The sequence below is a fragment of the Hypomesus nipponensis genome, chromosome 8 (genome assembly GCF_054491055.1).
Source record: "Hypomesus nipponensis isolate SF chromosome 8, ASM5449105v1, whole genome shotgun sequence".
NCBI lineage: Eukaryota > Metazoa > Chordata > Actinopteri > Osmeriformes > Osmeridae > Hypomesus > Hypomesus nipponensis.
Genome location: NC_140368.1, coordinates 12,451,395 through 12,472,500, shown reverse-complemented (window position 1 = coordinate 12,472,500; position 21,106 = coordinate 12,451,395). Strand labels below are relative to the sequence as shown.

General features: G+C 52.2%; 1 protein-coding gene across 1 annotated transcript in view; it reads left to right on the top strand.

Moving 5' to 3' along the window:
• mpp7a (MAGUK p55 scaffold protein 7a) overlaps window positions 1–14,623 on the top strand; it is a 114,672-nt gene extending 100,049 nt beyond the window's left edge. The window contains exons 14-18 of the mRNA XM_084702535.1: window positions 797–877; window positions 4,310–4,403; window positions 6,587–6,695; window positions 8,330–8,473; window positions 12,773–14,623. Coding sequence (XP_084558661.1) covers window positions 797–877; window positions 4,310–4,403; window positions 6,587–6,695; window positions 8,330–8,473; window positions 12,773–12,952 — 608 coding nt within the window. The 3' untranslated portion in view covers window positions 12,953–14,623. The remainder of the gene's footprint in view (window positions 1–796; window positions 878–4,309; window positions 4,404–6,586; window positions 6,696–8,329; window positions 8,474–12,772) is intronic.
• Window positions 14,624–21,106: the final 6,483 nt, after the last annotated feature.

Here is a 21,106-nt window from a genome sequence, read left to right as displayed (position 1 = left end):
AGAGATAGAGGGAGAGAGAGAGGGGGAAGAGAGAGAGAGAGAGAGAGACAGAAAGAGAGGGAGAGAGACCACGGAGGTTACAGACTCACCGAGTTCCACCATTTGCCTCGGTCCGAACATGGACAAACCAAACTGTTTGTGTGGGAGAACTCGTACATTAAATTGCGTGTGTGTGACCGACCCAGATGAGTTTGTGTATGTGTGCCTGGTCTGTAAACACAATCACACACAGGCTGAAATGTGCCCCGGGCCCCATCTATCAGCGTCTGGTCGCTGGCGGAGGGGATGGAAAGTGTTCCGGTCGACCGTGGGTCTGTCTGAGTCCTCGCGTCGCTCCTCCTCCGGTCGCTCGCCCACCTTCACCGTGTAGAGGCGGTGATGACTGCTGTGACTGATGGGCTTTTAACGATGGTTTCTTCTGTCTCCCTCTGTCTCCCTGTATGTGTGTGTGCATTGGGTGTGTGGGTGTATTGGCGTGTGTATTGTATTTACGTATGTGTGTTCTGTATATGTGTGAATGTGTGTATTGTGTGCGTGTATTATGTATATTTGTGTGTGTATCATGTGTGTGTGTATTGTGTGTGTGTATTGTGTGTGTGTGTGTATTGTGTGTGTGTATTGAGTGTGTATTGGGTGTATTGTGTGTGTATTATGTGTGTGTGTGTATTGTGTACATGTGTTTGTATTGTGTGTATTGTGTGTGTGTATTGTGTGTGGGTGTGTATTGTGTGTGTGTATTGGGTGTGTGTTTTTGTGTGTATTGTGTGTATTGTGTGTGTATTGGGTGTGTGTGTAGGTCCCACGGGGGTTGGCCTGAACGAGCTGAAGAGGAAGCTGCTGATCTCTGACCCCCAGCACTTCAGCGTGACCGTGCCGCGTAAGTCCACCTCACTGATCCACACAGTCAGGCCAGTGTGTGTGTGTGTGTGTGTGTGTGTGTGTGTGCGTGTGTGTGTGTGTCTGTGTGTGTGTGTGGGGAAGTGCACTAGCGTACGTGTTGTGTGAGAGCTTGTGTTCCAGTCCAAACCAGGAAGTGTTGATGGGTTTGTAGCTGGTCTAGAACCTTCCACGTCGTTCCGCTTGCAGTTTCGACGGAGGGTTCCACTGGTCTGTAGCGTCTGTCTGGGTTCCTCCCAGCGTCGGAGAGCCTTGCCTAGCTGTAGGTGAGCAGCTGTCAGGTGCTTAGGGCCACGATGGATTCTCCCGGCTCGCTTATCGATAAATAACCCCAACCCTGGCCCTCGTCAACATGTCAGGGAGACAAGTCTGTCCTCTGTGGATCCTGGCTGTAGGCCCTGACAAAGCCCAGACCAGCGGCAGGCCCTCTAGCGAAGCACACGCCCGCTGCACGCTGGCAGGGAAATGTTAGTGTAGGAGAGGCCAGATGAAAATGGGACCCGCCAGAGGCCAAATGCCCCCCCTGCCCGTCAAAACAAGAAATGCAAAATGTCAACTTCAATTCGAAAAAACTCACTCGAGGTGAAGGATGTTAGGCTTTCTCTTGCCAGTTTCGTTTTCGACGCAGGTCCACTCCGACCTCAAACCCCATGCCTTTTCGCACGCGCGCGCACACACACACAGTGGGAGCTGTCTGGAGGTGAGTAAGTCCCAGGCCCAGCTCTGTCTGTGTGCGGCGGTGCCCCTCAAGGCCAGAGTAGTTCTCCTCCTGTGTAATTGTCAGCTTCTCACGGCTGCCCTGACAGCTCCAGAGTGATGGAGGGAACAACACTCTCTACCTCCTCTCGAACACATGCCATTCCGCTGCCTCATGTTCTGGCACCCTGCTCTGCTCTGCTCTGCCCTCTCTCTCTCTCTCTCTCTCTCTCTCTCTCTCTCTCTCTCTCTCTCTCTCTCTCTCTCTCTCTCTCTCTCTCTCTCTCTCTCTCTCTCTCTCTCTCTCTCTTTCTCCATCTCTCTCTCTCTCTCTCTCTCTCTCTCTCTCTCTCTCTCTCTCTCTCTCTCTCTCTCTCTCTCTCTCTCTCTCTCTCTCCATCTGTCTCTCTCTTCTTCTCTCTCCCTCTCTCCCTCCCTCCCTCCTTCCCTTTCCCTCTCTCCTCTCTATAAGGACCAAATGACAGCTTGCCATGCAGCTGAACACCACGGGTTAACACTGCGACTCCCTCCGATGCCAAGCGTTTGAGTCGAGGTTTGAAGCAACCCCAAAAAGAAAGAAAAAGTCAGTCAGAAGTCCCAAAGCCAACATGTTAGGACAAATGAACTGGCGTGATTTATTTGCGTGAGACCAGTACCCGAAGTAATGGCATATTTAGCATGTGGCTGGGAAGAAAAGTGAGTTTCGGCGGGGTAAATGCAGACTGTTGATATTAATTGCCATGTTTGTCACTTGCAGAATGGCCTAATGGATGTGTCCCGGTGAACGTCTGACACTGGTATTAAAATCCCATTGGCAAAGCCTTTTTTTCCGTAATATCTGTTAATTGCTCTCAAATGTGACCTGTGGTTGTAAGCATAATAAAGGCCAGACACAGTCTAAAAGCTATAGAAGACTCATTCTGAAGCACCAGCCTTGGGTCGCATTCAGTTAAAAAAGGGATCTGGGAAAAGAAATATCTTTTTTTCTAGTCGGTTCTTGCCAGCGTTCAGATGGATGCGTTTAACACTTGCTGTTGTCTCCGATTAAACGCCAAAACATTACCCTTTTGTTAATTCGAAAAACGATCGCTCTGAAGACCCCCGGCTTGTGGTACTGAGCTGAAGTTGTCCATGTTATTTTATATTCTTTATTTTAGCCTGTAAAATGTAAACCAGACGTGGCCGTAACACAAGCAGTACTGCAATAGGTGATTACAACGGGAGACTAAACTTGATTTCCATCCAGGATTACTCGTATTTTCCATGATTGGGAGAGGAATTCCGATTATTTAGTTGCAATGGAAACGCCACAGAACAGATGCTAAAATAATGCTTAAACATTCTGGTGGTCTGTTCGTACGAGCTTGTGACTGGTCCAGTGTATAATGTAGTGATTCAGGGGTATAAATACAGGGTATCTGATGGCGAGCTGTCTTGGATGGATTTTGCTACTGTTGCCGTAGTTGATGAGGATTCCTAATCTCTCTGTCAATACCCCATCTCCCCTTCTCAACCGGCCAGTAAATCAGGCCGTCGATCGCGGCAGCAACCCCAGTTGACAGTTCAAGTGAAGAGAATGTTTTGTCCCAGCTAGGCCACATCGGATCGGAGGCACACGCGGAGAGAAGAAGGAGAACCCAAAAAATGGAGGAGAGGAGGAGGCGGGGAGGGGGGGGTTGGGGGGGGTGGACTGAAAAAAGAAAAGTTGGCGGTGGTTACAGGAAGGGTGATAAAAGTTTAATAGTTTGTTTAATAGTTTGTTTTGGAGCTGGCCGGAGCGTGCGGACAATTTGTCGGAGGGGCGTACGCCGTTGACCCCTGACCCCGGCAGCAGTCATTAAACACGCCGCCGCTACAAGTCCACGCCGAGAACCCTCCCCCCCTCCGCTTTCTCTCCCCCGTCCCTCCCCCGTCCCTCACAAACCTGCCAAAGAGACGGCGTCCCTCACGCCACGCGTCTCCCCCCTTCCCCCCCCCCCCCCCCCCCCCCAGTTTAACGGCGAAGGTTTACGAGCGAGTAAAAGTAGGAACTGATCTTAATGAGAACTCCGCAACTCAATTACCTTACACACACACGCGCGCGCCCTCATTTTCTTACGTCTCTCCCTTTTTGTTCTGTCTGTCTCTCTCTTACTCTCTCTCTCTCCCTCTCTCTCTGCCTACTAACTCCTGGACTTCAGTTGTAAAAGCAGCATTGCAACAGGCCAAACGCAATTTACAGTAGCAGGACTGAGTGTCAGCTAAGCGTCTGAGTTTTCATGGTAGCGCTACAGGTTGGGTGTTTTTATGGAGTTGTTGCACAATCATGTATACAAGGCCTGGCAGGCCCTAGCGCTGGGCTACAGACTCCCAGGCATGTTAACAAGCAGGCTGGTTCAGATGGTTTCTGTCCGAATGGTGAGTCACATCGTCTGGGATTGTGGTGATCATTTCTTATTTGCTCTCTTTCCCTCCCTCCCTCCCTCCCTCCCTCCCTCCCTCCCTCCCTCCCTCCCTCCCTCCCTCCCTCCCTCCCTCCCTCCCTCCCTCCCTCCCTCCCTCCCTCCCTCCCTCCCTCCCTCCCTCCCTCCCTCCCTCCCTCCCTCCCTCTTTCTTTCTCCCTATCTCTCCCTCTTTCTCTCTCACTTACTCTCCCTCACTCTGTGCCTCTCTCTCTCTCTCTCTCTCTGTCTGTCTCTCTGTGTCTTTCTTTCCACCGCCTCCCTCTCCCCTGTAGACACCAGCCGGCCCAAGAGGAACCAGGAGAGTGACGCAGTAGAGTACCACTTCATCTCCAAACATCTGTTCGAGACCGACATCCACAACAACAAGTAGGTCCCAGCCTGTGCGACAACAGCAAGCTGCTCTACCCACCTGAGCTGAACTCAGTGTGGCTGAATGGTCCTGAGACTTCAGATTCCTAATCCCCACTTTGCTGTTTGGCCTCCGGGAGCTGTTGCGGCGGGTGGCTACAGAACAAGCAGGCCTCTCTCTCCCTCCTCCTCCACCCAGCTAGGCTTCTCTCTCACTGAGAGTGAGGTGGTGTTGACAGGGGCAGGCCCCGGTGTTGGTAACCCAGCTCCCTGCAACCCGCCCTGGGTCACCCTGGGCCTCTCTCCCTCCTTCCCCCGGCTGGCCCCGGCCTCTGTGCGTCTGACCGATGTATACACGCAGAATGCCCTCTCTCTCTTTCACACACACACACACACACACACTTTGGTCAAACTGCAACAGAAAATGACATCGTAATGATGGATGCCTCGTCTAACTCCAAGGAGAGGAGAACACACACACACACACAAGCACACACCACAGCAGGAATGCCGTGTCACCGAGGGTGTATTGAGTGTCCGAGCGTGCGGAGGGAAGGGGTGTATTTTTAGGCGCAGTCGTGGCGGTGGCGTGGCCAGACACGCCATGGTTGTCGCGGCGTTACAGGCTTGACGGGCCCGGGGGGCTGTGATGTGGCGAGCGCGGGGGGGGGGGGTGAAATGAGAAGGCCAGGGCCGGACAGGAAGGTCAGGGTGTTGTTTGTGTTGCGCCTCGTTGCATGCAAGAGAAACAATGCGCCGAGCAGGCCGGCATGGAAGGAGGCCTAGGTATGGCCCGCTTTCCCCAGAGAGAACCCAGTCCCCTCTCTTCAAATGGGCCGGCGTCCAAACATGACCAATATAGCAGGAGCCGGCTGGCATGCGGGCTGGTTCAGATCCCTGAGAATTGACAACAACAAAACAGCACAGGGTAGCAGCTGAGACCGAGGGCTACCGTGGGCTTTTAAATGAATTTCCCAGAACGGAATATGAGGGCTCGTTAGACAGACCTGTTTTATGATTATCTTTTTTTTTTTTCTGTCGTTGAATCAAATCCACTCACACGGGTAATTACTATAAAACGGTGTTTTACATGGCCTAAAAGCGCAGCCCGGGGAGAAGTAGGAATGACGAACGTCACACGCAGTCTGGAGCGGGACACACTACTACGGTGTGCCACTTGCTGTCCAGGTTTAGTCTCTTTCTCTTTTTCGTTTTTTTTCTCGCTCCCTCTCTCTCTCTCTCTCTCTCTCTCTCTCTCTCTTTCTCTCTCTCTGTCTCTCCATTTGTCTCTCTCCCTTTCGCTCTCTGTTTTTCTTTCCCTCTCTTCATTTCTCTCTGTCTCTCTCTCTCTCCGTCTCTCCCTGCCTGTCACTCTCCCTCTCTCCTTGCCGTCCTCTTAAAGTGGCCTTGGGGCTTTTGAACGCAGGTGTCGGTGAGGGAGGGAGTTCATTGCCGAGGGTGTACGGTGGAAAAGGGTTTGTTAGCTCGCCCCTGCTCCCTCTCAGAGAGAATGAGAGAAATGCTGGCCTGACGGTTTCCTACTCTCTCACTCCCCCCCCCCCCCCTTCTCTCTCAAACAAACAGGTGTTACTGATTTAAAGAGTAACATAGGAGATTATAGAAAAGCGCCAAAATGTCTGGTTTTCGCGTTGAGTTGTAGGATTCTGGGATGTCGGGGGATACGCGTGTGGCTGAAGGAGTAATCTCCTCTCTCTGCGGAGCTGTTGGGATTTTAGATGTCATCATCTTCCAGTGCCATCTTTGTTGTGCTCCGTAGGCGCGCGAAGCAGCCGAGTGCAGAGAGGGAATACTGTTATACTATGCTGCTCCTCAGAGTAATACATAGACACACACATCATTCATCTTCCATCAGTCCTGATGCTCGTCCATTTGTGGATTTCCCCTCTCTCTCTCACTCACTCTCTCACTCTCTCTCTCTCTGACTCACTCTCTCTCTCTCTCTCTCTCTCTCTCTCTCTCTCTCTCTCACTCACTCTCTCTCTCTCTCTCTCTCTCTCTCTCTCTCTCTCTCTCTCTCTCTCTCTCTCACTCACTCTCTCTCTCTCTCTCTCTCTCTCTCTCTCTCTCTCTCTCTCTCTCTCTCTCACTCACTCTCTTTCTCTCTTTCTCTCTCTCTCTCTCTCTCTCTCTCTCTCTCTCTCTCTCTCTCTCTGTCTTTATCTCTCTCCCTCTCTCTCCAGGTTCATAGAGCATGGAGAGTATAAGGGGAACTACTATGGGACGAGTCTGGACTCGGTGCGGTCCATCCTGTCCAAGAACAAGGTGTGCCTACTGGACGTCCAGCCACACGTGAGTGACAGGCGCCAACCACCAAACACACCCTCCTCCCTCCTCCCGCCCCCCTCCACCTCCCCCCTCCTTCCCACACCTCTTTATTTACAGTCCTTCCCCACCTCAGTCTCTCCCTATCTCAGAAGATCTCGGTATTCACAGGGGCTGTTTGCTTTCTTAAAGGCCTTGCCTGCTTACTGGGTTACAAGCAGTAGGCCCAGAAGGGACATTTTCGAGGCAGCAATTACCAATTACAGCAATTTCCCCTCATGTGAAGTTTTCTCTTTTGGGCTTATGGATCTGGGCGGCGGTGATGGGCCTCCACACAAATGGCCGGCCTGGGCAGGATGTTGTGTTGGTGGCCCCGCCCGGGCATGTCACCCTGCCCCAGCCTGTCATGCAGCCCCGCCACCACCACCACCCCCCCACCACCACCATCCCCCAACACCCAGCCTCACCGCTGTCTGCTGGAAAGACACTATAACGTGCTGTCGATGCCCCGAGCACATTTACATTTACATTTATTCATTTAGCAGACGCTTTTATCCAAAGCGACTTCCAAGAGAGAGCTTTACAAAAGAGCATAGGTCACTGAACATAACAACGAGATAGTCCCAAACATTGCAAGCAGCCAAAACATGAAGCATACATTGTGAAAAAGCTAAACAAGTGCCAAAAGGGAAGACCCATAAGAGCATGTAGTTATACAAGTTACAAATAAAACAACATGAACCAATAAAGTGCAGGACTGTACCTGTAAAAGAACAATCAACAGTAAAATATTACACAGCAAGTACAAGACTTAACTTTGTTATATCTAACCTACAATAGCAACAAGTCACTCAATAAGAGTGCAGTAGTATGACTTTGAGCCCCTGTTTGTGTTATTTGTTGCGATATTTACGCGGGTGTTTGTGTTCTTCGGTGTGTCTACGCGTCAGCAACTGCCTGTCCTGTCTGTGTGTGCGTGTGTGTGTGAGGCTCCGCCGTAGCCAGCCAGCCCCTACCCCACGCGCACACGCACACACACACGCTCTCTCTCTCTGACATGAGTTTGGTATCAGAGCTGGCTCTGGTGTGCTGTTGCTGAGCGATGCTGTCTTCTTCCCCTGCCGATGAAAGCCTCCCCGCGATTGAGACAGATGGATGCTCCTTCCCCCCCCCACACACACACACACACCAGACCCCGCTGGCCTCCAGGCCGGCTGGAGGCCGGCTCCCTCCGTTCACTGAGCTCCCAGCCAGCAGCCATGGGCTCCAGATGAGCCCTCGTTATGCCCCGCGCGCTCCGTCCTGGCACCCCTTCCTGGTCCCCTGGTGCTGAGGTCCACATGTGGGGGGGAGGGGGGGGGGGTTCACCGTGTTCCCAGCGTGTGGACTCGACCCCCGGCACTGTGGCCGTGTCCTCGCCTCCCTGTGAGGCCGTGTCCGCTGACGGTGCTATCGCGTCTCCCCCCCCCCGTCCCCCCCGCATGTCTGCTTCCACTCTGCCGAACGCGGATCCAAACAGACACTTCGCAGGCGTGCGATCTCCATCCAAACGCAGACGCGCGCACGCTCGTCGTCTCATCTCTTCTGTTTGCCTGACGGTGTGTGCGGCTGTGTGTGTGTGCCTGTGTGTGTGCCTGTGTGTGTGTTTGTGTGTGTTGCAGACCATAAAGCACCTGCGCACGGCAGAGTTCAAGCCCTACGTGGTGATGATCAACCCCCCGGGCATGGAGAGACTCCGAGAGACCAGGAAGAACGCCAAGGTCATCTCAGGCAAGGACGACAAAGGGATCGCCAAGCCTTTCACGGTACGACCACGTCCTCTCTCACGCTTTCTCACGAGCCCTGCATCACATTATGCACATAACGCCATCGAGGAACTTTTCCCAGTTTCCAATCGCTTGTATTTTCATAGTTCTTTTTTTTTTTTTTCTCCACCCGCTGCTTGTAGCGTGTGGTGATAAACGACCGAATGGTCAGGGGCAGAGTGTGTTGAAGGGGCAGAGCGGGTGTTTCGGGGTGAGGGTGTTTCGGAGGTGTTTTGACGCTGGTGTGTTGGGGCCCGCTGGTGGTGGATGAGGTCAGAATGGGAGGTGGTGTGACAGAGCGCATGGCCTCGCTGCTGGTTAGCAGCAGGTCATCAGACCACTCCCACTCCTGCCCCAGAGATACCATTTTCTGTTACTCTACACATTGTGTGTGTGTGTGTGTGTGAGAGAGAGTGTGTGCGATGAGGTCATACCTGCACACCTTTTTTTTGGCCTTCACAGCCGGGCCCCACGTGAAACCAATTAGAGGCAGTGCGTGGTGCCTCTGAGGCGGGCGTGTGGCGTGCTGAGGGAGAGGGGGGAGGGAGGGAGGGGGGGGAGGGAGGGAGGGGGGGCTTGATGGCTTTCCCAGCTCCGCCGCAGGGTCCGTCGCTCGTGTGTCTCTCCCGCGGCGGGGGCAGGTGGAGTTGGGGGGGGGTGGGGGCGCGCCCGGGCCAAAAAAACCCCGGTCAACGACGGCACACGTCGGGGATGACGTGATGAGACAGGGAGGGAGGGAGGGACCCGCCTGTCATGTCCGAGACATGGAGACTGTGTCGGAGTCAGGGTTGAAAGACCTGCTGTCAGATTGGGGCTGGAGGAGAGGAGGGAGGCTGGGGGGGGGGGGGGGGGGGGGGGTCCGGTCGGGGGAGGAAGTGTGCCCCGACCGCAGGTGTAGGTTGGTCTCAGCGGGAGTCCGCCTCATTCTTCGCCCCCTGCAGGCTCCGGACCAACGCTCCGCCCCGCCTCCGACACCTCCCACTGCGAACGTGTCTTCTCCACTCACTCACACGCTCCAAGGTGTTAGTCCTCACACACACACACACACACACACCCGGCGTGTTGAGAGTGTGACCCAACTCGTAGCTGGTCTCCGGGAGAGAGGACACGGGGTCAGTGAGCAGGAGGGCGGCAGGGCTGTGTGTCTCTCTCTCTCTGCCGAGCTCTCGGAGCAGACGGACCTCGCCAAGTCCTCTGAAGACTCCCTCACCCCAACCCCAACCACCACCACCCGGCCTCTCACCTCGATGGGTTCACGCTTCGTGTGCGAGGGAAGGTGGAGGGGGGGCAGGGGTATGACTCGCGTTCTCTGCTTTCCGTTGCTAGACTGAGTTGTCGGAGACAGTGGGGTTGGGGAGGTGGGGGTGGGGGGGGGGGGGGGGCAGTTCTTTCACCTGTCTGGCTTCTTTCGGGTTCCTCTCTCAGATTCCCACCGAGGCTCCGGAGGCGTGAGCCCGAGCTAGCCACTTGTTCACTACCTATCAGACACACTGTATTTCAGCCGGGTCACCGAGTCACCCTGCAGTCTGTAAACCCCGACGAGTAGTGACAGCCGAGCTAGCCGCCCGATCCATGCCACTGAATCCCTGAAAGGAAAACCTTGTTTGGTGTGTTCCACGTCATATATCACCCCCTAACCTACTGTATATCTATCCCAAAGAGTGACACGGGCCAGTCTGGGATATGCATAAAGCGTCCCCGCTTTTTTTTCCCTTCACATAAAGCGGACTGCCGAGAAACAGTCCTTTCATTGTTTTAGCAGGGCAGCCTTCAGAACAGAGAGCCGGAGAAGGGTTACTGATGGACCTACAGTGTGTTCATGCCGTACCTGTTTACAGCCACGGCCCAAACTGTACGACAGCCCTCAAACAGTTGGGGCTTCGGTCCGGTATTCCGTCGCGATGCGGACGCTGTGGAACTGGCCACGACCGTCGAGGAAAAGGTCATCTTGAGAGGGTGTCGTCTCAGCCAGGCTGTGACGCGGCTTCCGTCGTCCACAGAGAATACAAATCCGGGATCTTTTAGTTGAACCGAATCTGCTCAGGTTTTTTTTTTTTTTTTTATGTCTTTTTGATACGGAGGGCAGGTGCATTTGATAGGAATCAATAAAAGCAGATTTTCCGTTGAGGGCCTGACCGCTGAGCCAAGGGGACGGGCTGAAGGCCAGGAGAGAGGGGGGTCATGAAGAGTGCTGCCCCTGGCCCAGACATCACCATCACTCTCTCTCTCTCTCTCTCTCTCTCTCTCTCTCTCTCTCTCTCTCTCTCTCTCTCTCTCTCTCTGTCTCTCTCTCTCTCTGTCTCTATCTCTCTCTCTCTCTCTCTCTCTCTCTCTCTCTCTCTCTCAATCTCTGTTTTCAGCTATTTGTCTGTCGATCTCATCGCCTCTTTCTCTCTTTGTCTCTCTCTTCTTATCTTTCACCTGTTGCTCAGGCATCTCTTTCTCTCTCTCTTTCTCTTTCTTTCTCTCTCTCTCTCCTCTGTCTGTCTGTCTTTTTCTGTCTGAATTATTTGGGTCTCTATGTCTCTATGTCTATAACCCCCCATTTTCTCACTTTCCCTCTCTCAGTATATATATATCTTTTCTCTCCTATCGCTTTCTCTGTCTGTCTCAAAAAACACCCCCTTCCCCTCATCTGGCGCATGTTGACCAAAGACTGCATGGAGTCATGGCTAGTGAATGGTTGCCATGGATATAGCATAGGTCCTGTCTCCAGAGCTCTCTATCCATCCCATAGTCCTGCCAGTAGAATCAGAGGCCTTCCACTCTGGCATCAAGACACGGTGTGTGTGTGTGTGTGAGATTGAATCTGAGGATCTGTGTGTATTTGTTTGTGTGTGTGTGTGTGTGGGAGAGAGAGAGAGAGGGAGAGAGAGAGAGAGAGAGAGAGAGAGTGTCAATGTGTGAGTCTCTGTGTGTGTGTGTGTGTGTGTGTGTGTTTGTTCAGGCCCAGCCAGTGGGAGGCTTGGCCCACAGAGGAAGTCTGTGAGGGGTCAGTCTGGATCACGGTGGAGCTGCTTCCTCCCAGACCAACAAACCTCCTCTCCTCCCTCCATCCCCTCATCCCAGGACGCACACAGAACGATAAAACCATCATGTCTCTCGCAAAAGACAATAGTGCGTGAGATCATGGAGGTGGGTTTCTCCTTCCTCTAAGGTAGACACACTGGGCAAGACAACCCGACACAGCAGACTGTTTCTCCGAGCCAATCCTGGTCGCCTCATGGTGGCGCGGAGTCTATATTTAGCCGCACGACTAATCAAATATGAAGCGGAAAACCGCGAGAAGCGGTTCTCAATGAACTCCTGGCTGGGAGAACTCGGAACAGAGCGTCATTCTAGAGTGGACGGCTGAAATGAGTGGGCTGTGCAGTTCGTGTGTCAGTGTTTACTGTGTGTGTGTGTGTGTGTGTGTGTGTGAGAGAGAGCCTGTGCAAAAAGGCGCGCTTGTGTGTGTGTATGTCGTGTGCGCATGTGGGCGCGTGTGTTTGTGAGAGAGAGGAAAACCATCAGGAGTTTATGAGTGTTGATAGTGCTGCTTATGAATGCTTATGAATGCTTATGAATGTTTATATTTACGTGTGTGTTTGGCAGTGCCCATCTGGGTAGACCATACCCACTGCAGATCTGACGCTTAGTGTTCCCTAGTAAAAAAACTCGAGCTAAATCAGTCAGGCCGCGTAAACCCAGCCATGTACCTTGAGGGCAAGGGCACACAGCACCAGCAGGGTCATCATCACACAGGAATACATGGCGCATGACCACTCAATCAAGTCATGGCTTTGGTCTCATGGCCGTCGGTCACATTTGTCGAAATACCCTTTTCATCCAAAGCGACTTGGACGTCTCAACTGCCGGTCCGTGTGTGAGGAGAGGGTGGTTGGAGGTTACACAACAGGTTGGCAGGCATACGGCCCCTCTTGAACCACTCCCATTGTCGATGCCCAAGTGGCCCTGTCCACAAGCTGTCATTGCCTCGTCACGTCGAAAACCAAAGCTGGCATGTATCAATTATGTGTCGTTTAACTGGTTTCGTCTGCCTCTTTGTCAATTATGGTTGTGTGTAGCCTTTTTTGCTTTTCAAAGCATGTTTTTATTTTCCTTGCGAACAGGATAGCCGTGTGTAGCAAATAGAGGACGTTATGAGGTCTGGGCCGAGTATGGGCAAGTGTTCTGTGCCTGGTCTGTCTGTGTGTGCGTGTGTGTGTGTGTCCTTCGCAGGGTTAAACCAGGGCGGTTTGGGTCACCGTGTTTACACTCTGGCGGTGTGTGTGTGTTTGTCTCCCTGTTTCTCCTCAGGAGGAGGACTACCAGGAGATGATTATCTCCTCCCAGCTGACGGAGAGCCAGTACGGCCACCTGTTCGACAAGGCCATCGTCAACGACGACCTGACCACGGCCTTCAACGAGCTGAAGACGGCGCTGAAGAGGGTGGAGACGGACACTCACTGGGTCCCGGTCAGCTGGACCCACTCCTGAGGAACGCCAGGACGACAGACTCCCCCCCCCCCACGGGAAGGGAAGGAGGCGTCAGAAGGAGGGAAGGATTTGTGAAGGGACGAGGCGCATCCTCCCGCGCGGAGGAGCGCTTTCGATACCGTGGGTGGTTTGCGTTTGGAGGGGATGGTGACCGAGGGGACACGACTGGACCTTTGGACCTGCGTCTCAGCCTTCCGGAGAGTTCCCCGAGCCACAACGTGGGTCTTGACTGAAGCTTGAGTCTGGGGCCAACCTCAGGATCTAGTAAACATGCCCCAGACCAGCCAGTCAGTGGTGTGCAAGTACAGGCCCCCCCCCTTTCGTCGTGTGTTTTTAACCTTAGTTTAGAGAAATCAAAGGGATTGGTATTGTCTGGTGTTTTACCGTGTGTCTGGGTGGAAGGTTTACATGTATGCGTCTATAGGGCACAGCATCGGAGGAGCCTCGACAGTCGAGCGTGAAAATAGAGAACAAACATTTGCCTTCAGTCTTAACTTTAATGCAGTGTCCCTTGTGCTATCCAATGCTTCCTTAGACTGTTAGAACAGGAGCAAAACACTGTCAGGTACATTACTCCCAAACAAGGGCAACAGGTGTCTTTTTATTTCAGAGAAATTAATATATTTTAATATGTTTCCGCAATTTGACATACCTTTTTATATGGATGTCTTGCCGTGGTTTGTATGAGGCGCTGTTGTACGCTCAGATGGAGTGGTGGCGTTGGAAGCAGAGCTTCAGGGCTGTCGCCATCCACCCCCCACACACACGCGCGCGCACACACACGTGCACACACACACACATGCGCACACACACACACCACACTCTTTCTATGGGGGTTTTATGTCATTCATTCAGGAGCTTGTTGAAGTGTTCCCACTACATGAAAGACCATATGTGACCAGTCTGACTCTCTATTGCCCTCTGTGTTCAAGGTATTTTTAGAGAGAATAAAACACAGACTCTGTCCTGGCCTCATGACGGAAGACTGAGAATGCCTTTTATTTTGTGTCGGAAAGACGGCCAAGATGTCTGGTACCTTAAATGGCAAAGCAGTATAGCATAGTCTGTGTCATAGCAGCACCAGACTTATAATTTCAGAAACACTAAGTAGCTGACTCCAACTTAACAAGTTTCATGTTATATAACGAGAGGGGATTTGGATGAGTCCCCATACCTCGTTTTAACACTCCCTCCCTCTCCGCACTTACTCTCTTTCTGTGCCCTATTTATCGGTGAGGTGTCCGTGTCGTGCATATTCAAAGATTTCCTCTGAAGAGATCCCCTGTAGGCCTATCTCCTGCTCAGGTCACAAAGAAGACTCCAGAACTTTCTTTTTCTCTCTTTCTTCATGACTCTATCTCTCCTCAATTTTCCCCTCCACCCCATTCGTTTTCTTGAGACGATAACTGTTTTGTTTTTTCACTATTGAAATGATTGTATGATTATGCATCTACTCTGGCTAAGAAGCATCTTCCATTAAGTGGATGTATTTCTCCTGGTTAGTTTATGCCACTAGTATACAGTGCTATTTAGATTTGTATTGCACTTATAACCTAAGTTCCCTCAATGTACAAACAGTTAGTTGACATCTACCTTCCATCCATAGAATTGGTCTGCAGTCTGTGCTCATATGTCTGTTTGTACTCTACATTAAATACCGTTTTGAGGCAATTTGTACGTTTTCTTCCTTTTCATAACTGTACTTTTTTTATTTTTATTAAAGTATATCAAATGCATTCCTTCTACGTGTATGTATAATGTGTTTTCTGAATGCTACCGGACATGATATTGTAGTCAAGGGGTTGTCAAAGATTTTCTTTCGTCTCTACATCTGTTTGTGTCGTGTAGCTCTGGATGCTGCTCTTCAGCCTTATGGAGAATCACCACTCGAGTGTTGAGTCATTCATCCTTTCTTCACTGTCCATGTTATCGCTCACCTTGGGTCTAATGAGGGCAGTGGGAACAGTCTCATAAACGAAACAGAGTAAAGCGTTGATTTATCCTAACAAGGGAAACGCAACGTCGAGATTCATAGGCTTGAAGAGGCACACAGTTCGGCGCACGCCAAAACAACGAGGAGAAGTGAGGCCCTCAGAGATGAATGAAGGTTTTTATTCACCCTCATGGTGTGGCTCAATTAAACAGTGTTGACTCGCAGCCCCGGGCCCTAAATGTTTAACTCAGATGTCGCTGGACCTTCAAGCCCGCCGTGGCTTAACGAGAGGAGATCTGGAGAAGTCCTCCTCAGGAGCCCCCTGGGGCATTGAGCCGGGGCCCGCTTGATGACCTTCCAAAACAAATCCCCCGGCCGCGTCCAAAGCAGGTCGTCCAACCTTCAGACTTCCTCCTTCTCACAAAGCAACCTTTGATGGGCGCACGGAGCTGGGCTTTACAGGACAGAGGAGGCTGGAAGGGGGGGGGGGGATGGGAAGAGGAGATGGGGGGGGGGGGGGGGAGGGGGGAGGGAGAAAGAACGAGAGGTAGATGGAGGGAGGGAGGGAGGAGAAGGAGAGGGACACGGAGTCGAGAGGGAGGGGTTGAGGAGAAGGGAGGGGGTAAAGGAGGAAGGGGGGGGGGGGGGGGGGGCGGTTGATGGGGTGAGGTCAGACAGAGGTAACATAGCAGGCACTAAAGCCCAGGGGAGGAGCTGTTGGAGTTTTCCAGACCCTTCTCTCACTCTCTCCTTCTCCCTAATTGGGATTAGGAGTGAAGGGGTTGGGGGGAAGGGGGCACTCTGTCAACAGGCTCTGCAGTATTGAGGGACACAATACTGGCTCATCATGCCTTGCTTTGAGGTAGGGGTTCAGAAAGGGGGGTGGGGGTGGGGGGGGTGGCAGTAAGTGAGTGAGTGAGGAAGAGAGCCTCACTTGGTTTTACCTTCCAAAAGCCATCAAGCTCAATGATCCATGTTTAACGCAAGGAAAACAGTGCCTCGCTCGTCCTGTGAACAGAGGGGAACGGGAGCCGTGGGAACGCGGCCACGGTGACAGGTCGAAGGCTCTAAGTGAGCCCGAATGTGCCTCCATTTCCTCCCCTGTCATGGCAGCTATAATGACCGGGGTGCCCAGTCTTCAGGGCCCCGGTGGACCGCTCTCTGGGGCCACAGTGTCTCCTTCCAGACTTCAAAGAGACAACCTGGGATTTCCGAAGGAGCCAAAACCGACTGGAGCCGGTTTGCCTCATCTTTTCTACCCTCTCTTCTGCTCTCCCCTTTCTCTTCACTCCTCTCTTCTCCTGTCCTTCTCTCTCTCTCTCTCTCTCTCTCTCTCTCTCTCTTTCTCTCTCTCTTTCTCACTCTCTCTCTCTCTCTCTCTCTCTCTCTCTCACTCCTCTTCTCTCTCCTGCTTTCCTCTCTCACTCCTGTCTTCCAGCCTCCTGGCCTCTGTGATTAGGTCAAAGTCCTCTCGCGAAAGACACAGAGAATGACTTTTCCATCCATGGTTCCACCTTCACCCCATTACACTGAAACCTGTGTCGTTTTTCACCCACTATCTCATCCATTGTATAATGTTTCGCCGTGTGTTTATTTGACTATGTCCGGGTTCTGGCGTTTTTGACCTCGCGGCCGCCGCGCCGTGTTTTGATAGTGCTCCAAACACCATCACCGAGAGAGTGACGTGCGCCAGGAGAATTCCAAGAGCTCTCCGGGAACGCACGCCTGCGCGTCTGACGGCGTGTCGTTGATGGGTTGTGACCGACACGCCGTTTTTCTCCCAGGGACTCTTGCTGACTGGCCGTGTCACGGCGGGCTGGATAGCCCCGCGTCTCTCCGACCGGAGGGAGCGAGATGAGGGGCCGTTGCGTCAGCCTCAATGCCGTGTCTCGTTGACCCGGGAGCTGGGGAGGACAGAAACACGTGTTGGCAGATGGGGTTTCTCTCCTGGAGTGCCATAGACAATGAGGAGCTGTGACAGAGGAAGAGGGTGTACTGTACTGTTCTCACTGCTGGCAGGGCTACATTACATTCATCAGGGACGACATGGATGGATTAAGTGTGATTAAATACGTGTGTGTGTGTGTGTGTTTGTGGCTTTGTTTAACTATTCTTATGGGGACCAGAAGTTTCCTCAATAATAATAAAGCAAGGACAACTTCAGGTTGGTACTGGTAGTTAAAGTCCTATTTATAGGCATTTTAGGATTCGGGTTTGATTTTGGCTTAAGTTTACAATAACATTAAGGTTTGGGGTTAAGAGGTAGGGAGCGTTTTAGGGTTAGAAACTATCGTTATCTTTTGGATTTGTGTTAGGTTTTTGGGTTAAGGTTGAGGTTTTGGTTAGGGTTGAGGTCAGCGGGTCAAGGTTAGGGGTTAGGGAAAACCACATTTTGAGTGGAACAGCATGGGATGAGGTGTGTGTTTAGGGGGGGGGGGTGGGATGTAGGGTGGGTGCTTGTGTGGTTAAGATATGGATCTGCCATTGTACTCCTGTAACTAGCAGTTACAAAAGCAATTCTGAAAGAAGGCAGAGTGTCCATGAAAATCACTGACGGTTGCCCTGTTTGCACGTCTTTCTTTCTGTCTGTCTGACTTTCAATCTGCCTACCTGTCTGCCTACTTGTCTGTCAATATGTCTGCCTCTCTGTCTGTCTGTCTGCCTGTCTTTCTGTCTGTCTGTCCGTCCGCCTGCCTGTCTATCTGTGCGTCCACCTGCCTCTCTGTTTAGTTGGGTTCCCCCACAACACAGTGGGATGAGAAGGAAGGCCTTGCGATTGCTTCCACAGTTACGGTAGGACACCGACGAGAGCTGACCAAATCAAAGAGCTGCCTTGTCCTCCTCTTCATCCCCCTCTCCCGCCATAATGGCTTCACCGAGCGCGCCCTTTAGGAATCCCGGGATACAGAGTATTAATGTTCAGCTTTTATCTGTGATCCTCAAGATTAATGTCGCCCTGCCAGGGACGCAGTACCTTTTCTTGAATCACTCCTTCTCTGCCCTTTTCATGTATTTATTTTCACGTCCATAAATCCTCATATTAACTGAGCCCTTTGTTTGGGGGAAGAGAGCCAGGAGCCGGGGCCAGACTCGCAGGGCAGAGAGAGAGAGAGAGAGAGAGAGAGAGAGAGAGAGAGAGAGAGAGAGAGAGAGAGAGAGAGAGAGAGAGAGAGAGAGAGAGAGAGAGAGAGAGAGAGAGAGAGAGAGAGAGAGAGAGAGAGAGAGAGAGAGAGAGAGAGAGAGAGAGAGAGAGAGAGAGAGAGAGAGAGAGAGAGAGAGAGAGAGAGAGAGAGAGAGAGAGAGAGAGAGAGAGAGAGAGAGAGAGAGAGAGAGAGAGAGAGAGAGAGAGAGAGAGAGAGAGAGAGAGCAGGCAGACCAACAGGGCATTATGTTGTGGAAAAGCCAGACTGTCATTTGTTGGTCCGGCTCGGCCATGCGACATGTCACCGAGGTTTCTACATGGTCTCCCTGACGCTTTTCGGAAACCATTAAAGCTAAATGACTCACCCGCCCCTCGTGATATACACTCCAATCATTCTGATTTACTGCACTGAATTACGACGTCAGGGACAATATCCTGCAGCCAGCTCAATGTGATAAGTCCTGTGCTCGCTTTGAGACAAATTGTACATCATGCGCATCAGAGAGGGAGAGTGTGTGTGTGTGTGTGACTGTGTGTTGGATTGAGGGGAGCCGGGGTAGAGAGGGGGCGCCCTAGCCCCTGCTGAGATATGATCTCTTTCATGAAGGTCTTCATGAAAGAGCCTTTCTTCCTCACTCACTCTCTCTCTCTGTCTCTGCATCTTTCCACCTGGCCGTCTCTCTCTCTCTCGTGTCTCTCTGTTATCTCGGTCTCTCTCTCTGTTTTCTCTCTCTCTGTTTTCACTGTTGTTCTCTCCCCATCTCTGTTTCCTCTCTCTCTCTCTCTCTCTCTCTCTCTCTCTCTCTCTCTCTGTCTGTCTCTGTCTCTGTCTCTCTCTCTCCACTGTGAGAATAGGAGCCCAGTGCTCCCTACCTCCGAGTCCCAGCCTTTCATGTGGCTCTCAGCTCCGCTCCGTCACCGGTACTTGGTCATAGGAGCCAGGGAGCCTGGCCGCTCTGTTTTCCTCATCCCCGCTAAATGCCCTTGACTGGAGGAGGGAGGGAGGGGTTGGGGGGGGAGGGATGAAGGGATGGAGAGGCAGGAGTGGGCTAGTGCTGCCCTGGGGCTTCCGCCCACACTGTCTGCCTCTTGCTAATTAGCGACACATTACCTCACGTCTGTAGGCAAAGGTCTTCAGGCCCTGTTACCTTGAGCTGTATTACTCAATTACAGGGCTCGGGGAGGGAGGAAAGAGGGAACAGGGGATGCCCTTCATTCCTGCTCCCCGCCCGGGGGATCGCGGAGGAGAGCGGCGCTGATGAGAGTGTGTGGAAACCATAACAACGGAGGGTCGCGCTAATATCCATGGCGTGGGGCAGGTCTTGAATGCAGGGTGGATGTATACACTGCTCTGCCTGTTAGGTGTGCGTCCGTGCGCGCGTGTCCGTATATGTGTGTGTGTGCGCCAGGGAGAGCAAGGGGGTAAAAGTTCATGCGGAGGGTGAGGGTCCAGTGATGGCGGGAGGAATTCCTCTGACATGTGTGGAGCTAAGGCAGGGGCTCTGGGGCTGAGCAAAGGCAGGGACGACGTTAGCTGAAGGAACGCCGAGCTGTCCACCTGTATTTTCTTAAACCTTCGCCGTGGCCTTCCCCTGAGACCCCTTGGCCTCTATATACCCAAGGCTTAATTATTCGTTCAGGAATCGTCGTGTTTGAAGTGCGGGAGGGACAGATGGAGGTCAAGCACGCTTTGGCGTGCTCAGAAAGAGCGAGCTCTCATCAGAGCCTTGTGGAGTTACGTAAGACAGAAAAATGTAGCCTACATTGTCAAATGTGTTCACTACAAGTACACTAAATCCAGGTATATATTCTTCGACCTACGTTTCAGAAACAGTACCATTCTATGGAACACCGCATTTCTTGTTGTTTTGCTCATGGTAACCCCCCCCCTCAAAGCTAATACGGGGTATTCTCTGCAGGTGTGTGTCGAACAGAAACAGGAGTTCTCCACAGCGCACATATCGCAGTAGGAGAGTGTAGCTCGGGCCCAGCTGGTCTGAAGGATCCTTGCAGAGAGCAAAAGTCCTCAGTACAGCTGCTCTCCTCCACGACCTGCTGCTGTAATGACGTTAAGCGGATTAAAGAGAAGCCAGATCATTGGTCATTAATAGCTCCCGTCCTACCCGGGGGCTCTAGAGTTACTCTGTGAGGTCTCGAGCATGGTCACACCACCGGGACACGACACGGACCTCCAGGACACCTGAGAACCCCCAGAACCACTCCGGTTCTCCCCCTCGACTCTAACTCAGGTTAGCTGTCAGTGGTTAACCAAAGGCCCCTGACAAGCACTTTCAGTATGACGTACACTGCTGTTGGGCTCGTTGACGATGAGATACTGTCGTCGAGGTTACTTTCGATATTTAGTTTCCACTGTCGCGGCACTGTGTTTAAAAGGAAAGATTTGAGGATAGTATCAAGTTGAAGTTCACTACAGTGTAAACTGCTTAAAAAGGTCAAACGTGACAGACGATAAGGACGGTAGATGACACGATTATATACAGTGCATGCACACCGTACAACTATGCACAACACACACACTCGGAGTGAAATAAGATTTCCAGTACACGACTGAGCGGATTTAGACAATGGACATAAAACATAACCGGCCCTGACGTGGCCTCAAATCCCTGGGAAATGCTGACTTGTTCAGGGAACTCAGAACTACTCCCATGTAACCCTGAGTGTTGATAGAAGCCATACTTTTCCATGTGGTGGAGGTTGTGTTCGCACACTTGGCTGGGTCATCCTTGTACCGTACGATACGAGTCGCACTGGCGGCAGCACACAGCTCCAGGAGTCGCGAGGGGAAGGGAAGAGTTTGACACTTCGACATCAGGCTGGCCCCAAGGCTGAAAGGAGAGAGGAAAAGAGGGGGAGAGAGAGAGAGACAGAAGGAGAGGTTTGGAAGAGGAGGAAGGAAGGACAAGGAACTGGAATGAAGGAGGAGAGAGAAAGTTGGAGTAAAAGACAGACGGTGGGTCACCGCTAACCCATCCACTCCTTTTCCTCCTCTGAATTTGTTCTCACCAGTTCAGTCTGGCTCAGAGAAATCACACGTCCCAGGCCATGTTTAGACAAG